This window comes from Canis aureus, chromosome 11 (assembly GCF_053574225.1).
Source record: "Canis aureus isolate CA01 chromosome 11, VMU_Caureus_v.1.0, whole genome shotgun sequence".
In the NCBI taxonomy this organism is placed as follows: Eukaryota; Metazoa; Chordata; class Mammalia; order Carnivora; family Canidae; genus Canis; species Canis aureus.
The window spans coordinates 2,654,439-2,665,049 of record NC_135621.1 but is presented as its reverse complement, the minus strand read 5'-3'; the positions used below and the strand labels follow the sequence as shown (position 1 = coordinate 2,665,049).

The 10,611-nt window shown below is 58.4% G+C and overlaps 2 protein-coding genes across 7 annotated transcripts; both read right to left on the bottom strand.

The window, feature by feature from the left end:
• Nucleotides 1-1,381: 1,381 nt before the first annotated feature.
• On the bottom strand, nt 1,382-4,576 carry MYL6 (myosin light chain 6). 4 transcript variants are annotated; one of them, XM_077913370.1, is made up of 8 exons: nt 4,445-4,462; nt 4,173-4,200; nt 3,920-3,991; nt 3,158-3,301; nt 2,756-2,929; nt 2,587-2,664; nt 2,273-2,317; nt 1,382-1,570 (listed from the first exon to the last, which is right to left on the bottom strand). In XM_077913370.1, exons 1-7 carry the CDS (start codon nt 4,445-4,447, stop codon nt 2,289-2,291), a joined length of 528 nt encoding a protein of 175 aa, XP_077769496.1. In that variant the 5' UTR covers nt 4,448-4,462; the 3' UTR covers nt 1,382-1,570; nt 2,273-2,288. The 4 variants fall into 4 exon arrangements, with proteins under 4 accessions (XP_077769496.1, XP_077769498.1, XP_077769495.1 ...); XM_077913372.1 differs by lacking the exon at nt 3,920-3,991 and having other exon boundaries at nt 4,445-4,576; XM_077913369.1 differs by lacking the exon at nt 2,273-2,317.
• On the bottom strand, nt 4,173-9,084 carry MYL6B (myosin light chain 6B). 3 transcript variants are annotated; one of them, XM_077913368.1, is made up of 8 exons: nt 8,927-9,084; nt 7,251-7,473; nt 6,505-6,532; nt 6,104-6,247; nt 5,702-5,875; nt 5,176-5,253; nt 5,001-5,039; nt 4,173-4,200 (listed from the first exon to the last, which is right to left on the bottom strand). In XM_077913368.1, exons 2-7 carry the CDS (start codon nt 7,425-7,427, stop codon nt 5,011-5,013), a joined length of 630 nt encoding a protein of 209 aa, XP_077769494.1. In that variant the 5' UTR covers nt 7,428-7,473; nt 8,927-9,084; the 3' UTR covers nt 4,173-4,200; nt 5,001-5,010. The 3 variants fall into 3 exon arrangements, with proteins under 3 accessions (XP_077769494.1, XP_077769492.1, XP_077769493.1); XM_077913366.1 differs by lacking the exon at nt 4,173-4,200 and adding an exon at nt 4,772-4,874; XM_077913367.1 differs by lacking the exons at nt 4,173-4,200; nt 8,927-9,084 and adding exons at nt 4,772-4,874; nt 8,525-8,727.
• Between the last annotated feature and the right edge of the window lie 1,527 nt (nt 9,085-10,611).

Genomic DNA, 10,611 nt, shown 5'->3' with positions numbered 1-10,611 from the left:
TGTCAGCGTATGTGTATTTGGTGGGGAAACATATTTTGGGGATTCCTGTGGTAGGTAATAGAGGAAGGAAGAGCACCGTTCCTCTTCCCTGGGCCCTGTCACTGGGCGCCTAGAGGACATGGAAAGGGGAGCTAGAGAGGATGGGGAGCTGTGGAGCTGTAAAAACCTGCATTTTTCAAAAAGCACTTAAGCACCTCCTTCTTCTGACTTGGTGGGTCACCCCTCTAACCTCTTCCCTTTTCCACCGAGACCATCAGAACCTTGACTGGTAGCTTGGGGTTCCCTGGGATTTGGAGACAGTGGAGGAGGGGTGCCCAACCTAGGGTAGTGCCTACCCCAGCTTGCAGCTTGGCTCTGCCCCCCGGATTCCACGGCCTCCCATCTTTCCCTTCTTCATCCTTGATGTGAAGGTGGACAGGACCCCAGGCGGGCTCTCCACTAGTTTGCCTGGTCCCTGCCACCGGGCCTTTGTCGCTCACGTCCCCGTGTTTCTCTTCCTTTGCGTCTCGGCACCTTTCTTCTGTTCAAAAGTTTTCTGTAAATTTTTTTTCTTTCCTTTTTTTCTTTTCCTTTCTCTTTTCTTTTTTTTTCTTTTTTTTTTTTTTTTTTTATAAATTAATTTGCTTTCAGTTCCATCTTGTGAATGCCTTCTGTGTTCTCTGACCTGTGGCTGCCAGGCAGGGGGTTGGGTCTGGGGGCAGCCTTTCCAGGGGCATTCGCCTGGGCTGGAGAGGCACTGGACGGCCCATAGACACGCAGGCACTAGGCCTCTCTCCACAACAGGCTCAAGGCAGCACAGCTGTCAGGACTGTGCACTGTTTTGGGAGCTGGGCAGAGGCTCTCACCTGCCCTAAAAATAGCTGTTTGAGACTTGGAAGGACATCCTCCCAACCTGGAGATTTTGTATATTTATCCTTTCAGAAGTAATGGCTTCATTCCTTCCCTTATTAGGCAGGAAGAAGGCAGGCAGGTCACATACTTCTGTTATTACTGGCCACTAGCCCTACCGAGGTGACAGGCTCAGGCAGTGCTAATATGGCCTGGCTTTAGCTCCATTAAACACTCCCTGGGCTTCCCCCACAAAAGGCCATCAGTGCTTGGGAGAGGGACGGCTGGGTTTAACCAGATGGGAGGGCTAGGCGGACTTCCTGAAAGGAGGCAGACCGAGGATGGCCAGCCTTTGGTCCTACAGGGATTTATGGCTTCCTTAATTCCCCCAAGCGGTAGCCTCTGGAACATCAGTGAATGGGGCCAGTACTTTTTAAATGACACAAAGATGGATCCCCCAAGCCCTTCCCCAGCTTTTTTGACCCCTGGTCTATTGACCATGGATGATCTTTCCTCCCCTTCACCCTGCTCAGGAAGGAAGGCAGAACCGTACTTAGGGCACAGAGCAAGTTTATTTGGTGACTGCTGACAGCAAATATCCAAGAGAGACAAGCTGGCAAAGGTGCTGTGACAAGAGGACCTAGGACGCCTTCGGGGCTACATGCAGTCTCACACGGGGGAAGGCACGGGGCTCGGGCACACCAGGAACGTCCTCAGCCATTCAGCACCATACGGACGAGCTCTGTGGATCGGAGAGAGGGGTGAGCCAGGGAGTAGGGCCAAGGGGAGGGGTCCACCAGGGGCCAGGAGACCACAGGACCACAAAGGTAGCATGGGTATGTGCCCGCAGAAACCAACCTTGGCTTTGCAGAGGAGCCACCTTGAGTCTGCCCAGTTCTCTCGGCCCCCAGCTCCCCTCCCACCAGCTGTTAGCCCCCCACCCTACCCTGAGCAGCAAGAACACAGCAGGAGGCAGAAAAGTTCTCAACTACACCTACAGCTATTGTCAGCCATTGGCAGGAGAAGACAGAGATTTGGGTTAGGGTACCTCCAAGCTGCCCAGCAGAAGGAAGAAGAAATGACTATTCTGCTACAGCAGCACAATGGGGCAGGCGACACCCCCCCCCCCCATGCCAACCACCTGGGCCCCAGGGCCAAAGGATCACCCTGAAGCAAGATGGGGACCGGCTGGTGCAAGTTCCCAGACACCGGCACCTGGACCCTAGAAGCAAAACCTCAGAGCCCATTCTAGGAGAGGAGGTACCACATCCCCAGGCTGTCTTCCTCTTTGAGGAACCCCTCCCCTGCCCAGTCAGCTCCATGCAGAAACATGCTAGGAGGAAGTCAGATGGTAGTAGGGGAGGGGCAGGGACTAGAGAGCAGAGGTTGGGGAGAAAAACACTGGGGAGGGCGACTAGAGAAGGGAGGCTGGGAGGAGCCGTACCCGCCCCATGGGCCGGTCACCCCGACAGGATATGCCTCACAAACGCTGCAGGAAGGAAGAAACACTCATGGTGAAGACAAGACACAGACATGGGGTGAAGGGTTCAGGTGGTGGGGGAACAGACATTCCCTTTATTTTACTTCCCGTTCCTTCCCCACCCTTCACACATTACCCTTTTCTTTCCTGTCATATACCCCCATGGCCTCCCGCTCCCGGGCTGGGCCAGGCCCTGCCCTTTGCCTCCGGAGCCCCAAACACTTGGGCAAGAGCTGCCTGTACAACCGCTTCCTCCACGAGAGCCCCAAGTCCCTCACCTTCATAGTTGATACAACCATTGCTGTCCTCATGCCCCGCCACCAGCATCTCTACTTCTTCCTCCGTCATCTTCTCACCTGCAGAAGGAAAGAAAAGCATTCTGGGATCTGGGTGGCAAGTGTGTGTCAGGTGGCACCTCAGCTCAAAGGAGCAAGGGCAGAGCCTTACCCAGCGTGACAAGAACGTGCCGGATTTCAGCACCCATGACGGTGCCATTCCCTTCCTTGTCAAACACCCGAAGGCCTTCGACGTAGTCCTCATAGGTGCCCTGGTCCTTGTTCTTGGCCACAGTCTGCAGCATGGGCAGGAAGTGTTCAAAGTCCAGCACCTTCACATTCATCTCTGCCATAAAGGAGGGGGAAGGAAAGTCACCCGGGTCCTCAGGACTGAGGAGACTACAGGGCTCCCACGGGGGCAGGGGGCTCCCACTGAAAGCAGGAGTAATCTGTGGGATTTGCTAGTTGAGACAGACCTGCTTGAGGTCTGGGCCCATGAAGATAAAGGGAAGCTCTTAGCTAAAGAACTGTAGGCCCATTACCACACTGAGGAATAGTTCCTGAGGACCCTCACCATCGCTCTTGGGGTTCCCCAGGACCTTGAGCACCTCGGCGTTGGTGGGGTTCTGGCCCAGGGCCCTCATCACGTCCCCACACTGGCTGTACAGGATCTTGCCATCCCCTGTTCGATCGAACAGCTGAAAGGCCTCCTTGAACTCTGAAGATTCAGACACGATCAGCACTGAGCATGCGGGGGTTGACCCAAACCCTGCCTCCCAAACCCCCTTTGCCCAGTCAACTCTTGATCATGCTGAGGAGACCAGGTGTTTGTACCACTGTACGCCCAGGCCCGCTGAGAGGGATCTAGCGTCCCTGCGTCCCTGCTCAGGCGTTCCACATAACGACACGGCCTCCCCCTCCCCAGGGCTGAAGGGTAACAGCCACTTACACGCCCCTCTGCCGACAGCAAGCCCGCCCAGCCTCCTCACTACACTCAGGGCAGGAATTCGCCACCGCCCTGTCTGGGTCCTGTCCTTATAAGGAAGAGGGAGCAGCAGCCGGGGACCGGGGTCATCCCTGCCTGCCACTTCCCACCTCTCCGGTACAGACTTCTAGAGGGCACTGCTATGAAATATCCTCAGCAAAATCCCGTCCCCATTTTCACAGAATTCCAGGTCACTGCTTTCTACACTCTTCACAATCCCGGACTGGGCGGGGGGGGGGGGGGGGGGGGAGCTGGGGGTGTTGTTATCACAGGAGGAGGAAAGAGGCAGAAGCTGATTAAGGGACGGAGGAGCGCAGGCAACTTAATACACCCTCCCCGCCCCGCACACACCGCAGGCGTTAGGTGACCACGTTGTCTCATGCCCACACCGCCTAACACTCACCCGGGGCTTGGGGCTCGGATCTAGAGTGGAAGGGGAGGGAGGAAGAAAGAGTGAGAAGAGAAAATGGAGGATGCCGAGGAGGGAGAGGAGACGGCAGGAAGTAGGTCCCGGGGGGAAGAGAGGGCCGGCCTGGTGGGGGTAGTGCTGGAGGCGGGGGCCCCTCTCCCGAGACGCGACCTCAGCGGGTCGGGGCTTACGTACCGGCGGTCTGGTCCTCGGTGAAATCACACTGCTCAGGGAAGAGGGGGGCCGTCAGCATCTCAACTGCAGCCCCCAAGCGTCCATCCCCGTCCCGCCAACTGAACCACTAAGTCCTGCTCCGTGCTGGGGACTCGCTTCCCGCCAGGACAAGACCCCCGAACTCTCCAACCCCGCCCCCGACCTGCCAGTCCCTCGGGTTCGCTCCGCAAAGCCCCGCCCCGGCCTCCCGCCTCGCCCCGAGCCACGCTCCGCGTCCCGGGCCCGGGCCCCACCATCGCGACGGCGCGCCTCTGCGGGACCCTCTCCTGCAGCAATGGCTCCGGCGCCCGGCCCTGCCCTAGTCCTCGTGCGTCCCCGTGACGTCACAGCGCCGGCCCAGCCAATAGAAACGGCGGCCCGGCCTTATGCAGATGAGGGCGCTACGTTAGTAATGAGGTGGGCGGGGCCTCCGCTCCTCCCTCTGGCGCCGCGCTCCCTGCGGGGGGCCGAGCTGCGGCGGCGGGTGGAGCCAGGCGCGAGGAATCGGAGGGTCGGCGATCCTGGAGAGGAGAGGCCGCCCCCCGTCTCCCCCCCCACCAAGAAAGCAGCAGTCGGACGCCTAGGGAGGAGCCGTCTCTTTATTTTGAAACAACAGGGGACCTCCTAGTGGCAGGAACGTGCTTCCATCGCCGGGGAGGGGCGCCGAGTCCGGCCCCACCGCGCCTGTGGAAACGAGGCAAGCTGCCGAGGGCGGTCGCTCGCGCGGCGCCGTGGGCTCGCCTTCCCGGCTCCGTGGCCCCGCCGAGGGGAGGGACGGAAGCTGCCTCGAGCGCAGCGGGACGGCCCTACCTGTAGGAGCTCAGACGCTGAGGATGTGCTTCAGGAAGGCTGCGGAGACGAGGCGGGAGGGTTCAGAAGCAGGCCCGGCTCCGGGTTCAGATAATCCGGGTCCGTCCCCCCCACCCGGACCGCGAGCCCCGGCCCCGCCGCTCCCGCCGCTCCCGCCGCTCCCGCGGCCCCTCACCTTCATAGTTGATGCAGCCGTTGCTGTCCTCATGTCCGGCCAGGACGGTCTCCACCTCCTCCTCAGTCATCCTCTCTCCTGAGCCCGACAGAACAGATCAGTCCCTGCCCCCCCCCCGCCCTTCCTCTTCCGGGCGGTGCCCCCCCCCCCCCCAAGCTTGGCGCCGAGCCGAAGCCCAAAGGAATCCTGGTAAGGGCCCCTCAGTGTGCCCTGCCTCTCCCTCCCACTGCACCTGCCCGCGCGCCTGGTGAACGCCTCCACGGAGGGAAAGGGGGCGGGGGCCCCAGGTCACAGAGCGCAGGCCTCTCTCCCACAGCAAAAAGTCAGGCTTTCCACCTCACCCCTCTCCTCTGTCCTGTGGGAGGCAACTGCACCCCCTCCCCTTACCTTCGGGTTCTGCCCCAGGGCTCCGACCTCCTTAGCCCCTGCCCATGGCCTGTAGGGCGGTAATGCTTCCCGGCCCTGCCTCCGTGCCTACTGGTCTGGCCCCTGCTCCCCGCCCGCCCCAGTTCCGTCCCTGCCTCACCCAGGGTGGTGAGCACGTGTCTGAGCTCCGCGCCCATGACTTTGCCGTTCCCCTCTTTGTCAAACACTCGAAGCCCCTCCAGGTAGTCCTCGTATGTCCCTTGGTCCCGGTTCTTGGAGACTGCTTGGAGCATGGGCAGGAAAGTCTCGAAGTCCACACGCCGGGACTTCAGCTCTGGAGGTTGGAAACGGGAGGGAGGGGTCACTGTAGTGTCACCTTGGGCCCAGCTCCATCCCTACCACGAAGCTTTTCATCCCGTTCAACGTTCAGGATGTTTTTTTAAAGGTGTCTGACAGTGTTTGAAGTCCCAAGAGCCACCCCAGCATCCTTTGTCACCTTGCCACCATTCCTCGGTTCCACCACCACACTGAAAAACCGCATTGCTCCAGGCATCCCCCTCACCATCACTCTTGGGGTTCCCCAGGATCCTGAGCACCTCGGCGTTGGTGGGGTTCTGGCCCAGAGCCCTCATCACATCCCCACACTGACCATACAGGATCTTGCCGTCCCCTACTCGATCAAACAGCTCAAAGGCCTCCTTGAACTCTGAAGTACAAGGAGAGGTCAGTGTTGAGACCAGGGGTTCCCATCACCGCCCCCCCACTCCACCCCTGACAGAAAGGAGGTTCAGAAACTCCGAGCTAGAGCTAGGCAGAACGGAGGACACAGAGCACTAGGAGGAAGGTTCCAAGGTTGGGACTAGACGGTGGCGCTATCCAAGGTTGGGCTAGGGGAACAGAAAGAGGATCTGACCAGGGGCTTGGGGCTAGACGGTGCGGCTTAAGGGACCAGCTTCTCCTCACCCTCCAGCTGGTCCTTGTTAAACTCGATCTGTGGAAGAAAAGAGCAGGTGAGGAGAGATGACAGGGCTCACTGAATCTCTCTCCAGCACTCCTCCCAACCAACTGGCAGCCACTTCTGGGGAGGGGCCCAAAGAGACCAGGCTGGGAGCCCAGCCACCTCAGTCCCATTCCCAGCTCTGGACCTTGGGAGAATCCCAAGAGGAGGAATTATGGGGGGGAGGGTTTCCTGGGAACAGGGTTAATCCCATGCCACCTGTTCCCCTCCCTCCAGTGCCCTGAGCTCTGCATCCCTCACATAACTGGGGGCTGAACAAAGGCTAAATTTACCCCTGGCCCCCAGCTGTGATTGTCTAACAAGTCTGTCCTCCTCAGCCTTCCCTCCTGGGGTTCAGAGTTGTGGCTTTTAGAACCGAACAGTCAGCCAGGCACAGGCACCAGCTCCCTCTCTTCACCTTGAAACTGTCCTCAGAACCCAGATGTTCCCCATCTCCCAGGTCCCTGCCGCCAGCAGAGGGGTCAGTGAGAATGTGTGTATGTACCCACACATATAGTATAGGTTAGAGGGAGAGAATAAAAAAGAACAGCAGTCATAAGCCTGGATGCTTCCAAATAGGGGACCAAGAGGGATCTCCAGTATCCGTGCAGTGCTCACCGAGTCCCTATCTTTTAGATACCCCTAACCACCTCGGCTGTTTCCCACCCTGTACCATCCCTTACAAATTCTTCCTCAGTCTCCCAAGACTCACCACCACTTTGGAGAGATCGATGGGGGGCTCCTGGGTTTTCTGAGGAGCTGGAGGGACAGCTGGAGCTGGCTCAGCCTTGGGCTTGGCAGGAGGGGCCCCTGCTGCTGGTTTGGCAGCAGGCTTGGAAATAGAGGGTCCCGCTGGTTTCTTCATAGGAACATCCTTCTTGGGAGGCATGATGTCCGGTGGCCAAAGGACAGTGTGCCGATGGGGGCACCCATCTCTGTTTAAATAGCCAGGGAGTCTGGGATGTCAAGGGGCGGGGGCAGGGGCAGGGAGCCAGTTGGCGGTGAGGAGGGTGAGATAGAGGAGAGATATGCCGGCCTGCCCTGGACTCCTATGGTTCAGGACTCCTGCCCCAAGGTCTTCTCTCTTCTGTTCACTAAGCCCCAAATGCTAGCCAGAACAATGGCCCCTTTGGGGGCAGGGGAAGGAAGCCAGAGACTGCCCAGAATGAGGGAGTTAACCTCCGGGGTAAGGATAGGATGCTTGCCAGTGACAGACACTGACACAGGGGTGAAGCAAAGAAGGGGACCCAGGCATTCCAGGCCTCAACCCCCCTCCCACACACACAGAGTAGCCCTTTTGTTTTAGCAGCTTTAGACCCTTAAAGGCTGAGGCAGGGAGGGGGCCCTTGTGAACTGGGATTGTTACAGTGGGGTCTGGGAGGGGCACCTGGCTGGCTCAGTCAGTAGGGCATGTGACTCCTCATCTTGGAATTGTGGATTTGGGCCCCACACTGGGTGTGCAGACTACTTGAAAATAAAATCTTAAAAAAAAAAAAAAAAAGTGGGGTCCAGGAGCAGTTTAAGATGAAAAAACCAAGCAGCTCTTCTACTCCCCTCTGACTATAGTTGAGGAGCAGGGGCAGTTGACCCCACAGCCTTTAATCCCCAAATCTTACAGTCACTGCCACCGTCTCCCAGCCCAGAACTGGAATTGTGCCAGTATAGATAAAGAACAGTAACATAAAGGAGTGTGATCACACACACACACACACACCCCATGATCTCCTGTTCCCAATATGGTTTTAAGGGTAAGGGTGGGAACAAGGATCAGGTTTAACACCCACCACCCACACACCAAGGAAGGAACCCTTTTCCACAGGCCCCATGGTCCATCAAGTCAAAGGAAGGTAGGGAGCCTGCGGAGCCTGCAGGGACTCTGTGGTGCACCTGAGAGGAAGGGCAGGCCCTGGGAGGCCAGGAGCCTAAATCCTATAATCTCTAATCCAAAAGGATGTGGGAGGTCCTATGGGTTCCAAAGGTACTTACCCACCAAGCAGAGAATGGTAACAACCCTGGCCCTGGCGCCAGGTTCCAAACCTTGCTGGGGGCACCGGGTAGGGTCTAAATCGGAGGTGGCGGGGAGAGGGGAGGGGTTGCGGCTACTTTTGTTCTTGGGATAAGAAAGGAAAAGATTTAGGCAGCATTCTGAGGAAGAGTAATGATTCCACTTAGACCCTGGGGTTCAGAGATTTGATGATTCGTCTCTCACTTGCAAAAATGCGTCTGAATCTCATTACTGAACACTGTCCCATTTTAGAAAAATCGGAATCGTTCCAGCCTCCCAGAACTCATCTCACTCACACACACGCACATGCACACGCACGCACCCACACCTCAAATCAAGCTTAAATAAAGGAAAGAGTCCCTCCCCAGCTCCCCAAAACTCACCCTGCGGGGTCCAGGTGAGGGCGGAGGCGGGGCTGGGAGGCCGCGGGCCCCGAAGGGTTAACGCCAGCGGCCTCGGAGCATGCCGGGAGTCGTAGTCCTCGCGCGCCCGCGGCCTCACGGGAAGGCCGCTGGCAGCTGGGAGACCTCGCCCGAGCGGCGGCTTCCGGCAGGTGGCGGCGGCGGTGACTCAGGCCGTTTGGGCGCCCTCCGCCTCCCGGAGCTGAGCGGCGGTGACCGCTCTACAGCCCCACCCCCCCCCCCCCGGCGCCAGAGCCGCGCGGGCCCGGGCATCTGCGACGCTGAGCGGGGGCTCCCGGGGGGCGGGGGAGCGGGCGCCGCCGAGGGGCCGTGTGACTTGGAACAGCAACTCCACCGAATTCCCCTTTCTTTTCTTTTTTCTTTTTTTTCGGTAATGAGCTGCTGGTAGTTGAAGTAAATGTTAAGATTTGGGATTAGGCCTTGGCCACCTGCCCCGGCTCCTCCCACGGTGCAAGTTTCTCCATCCCGCGGCGCGGGGCCTCGGCTCTGCCTGGAACGGCGGGGCTGCGCCGCCCAGCGCCTCGGGCCTCACGCCTCCGTCCGCGCTGGTCATCTCCTTCCCGAGACGCCCCGCAGCCCTCCGGGGCTGGGGCTGGGGCTGCGGGGGCTCGCGGGGCTCGCGGCTGACAGGCCGAGGGTCAGAGGAGGGGGCGGGCGGTGGGGGTGTGCAAGCCGCTCGGAAGAGTAGGGACGGTTGCCTACAGCCTAACAGGAGGTGGAGGAGGAGGTCAGCCGCTCTCCGCGGAGGCCTTCACCAAGCCCTTTCCGCTTAGGCTGGATTACCTCCGAGGAGCAGCCGAGGGGGAGCTGAAGAGAAGGGTCCCGCCGCGCCCCGCGCCCCAGAGAAAACATGAAGACTCTTGGCAAACAGACTGGCAAACCCCTCATTTTTGCATTATTCTTGTCTTCTAATCTGGGAGCCCAACTTGGGACCCTGACAGCATGACCTAACACTTAATCGACTGAGCCACCCAAGCACCCCATAAAGAAGGTCAGGCATGGCTCCGTCTTTAAGGAACGGGAAACTGAGACTCCCAGAGTCTCTGCTGCTTCTTTCTTTTTTTTTTTTTTTTTTTATTTATGATAGTCACAGAGAGAGAGAGAGAGAGAGGCAGAGACACAGGCAGAGGGAGAAGCAGGCTCCATGCACCGGGAGCCCGACGTGGGATTCGATCCCGGGTCTCCAGGATCGCGCCCTGGGCCAAAGGCAGGCGCCAAACCGCTGCGCCACCCAGGGATCCCGAGTCTCTGCTTCTTTTGCCAGTGTGATCTAGAGTATGGGAGCAGAGTCAAGGTTCAAATGTAAATCTAAAAAATAAAAAGTGAATCTAACTCTAAAGTCCTTGTTTTGTGTTTATTTTTTATTTTTTTAAATTTTATTATTATTTTTTTAATTTATGATAGGCACACAGTGGGAGAGAGAGGCAGAGACACAGGCAGAGGGAGAAGCAGGCTCCATGCACCGGGAGCCCGATGTGGGAGCCCGATGTGGGAGCCCGATGTGGGAGCCCGATGTGGGATTCGATGTGGGATTCGATGTGGGATTCGATCCGGGTCTCCAGGATCGCGCCCTGGGGCCAAAGGCAGGAGCCAAACCGCTGCGCCACCTAGGGATCCCTATTTTTTATTTTTTTAAGTAGGCTTCA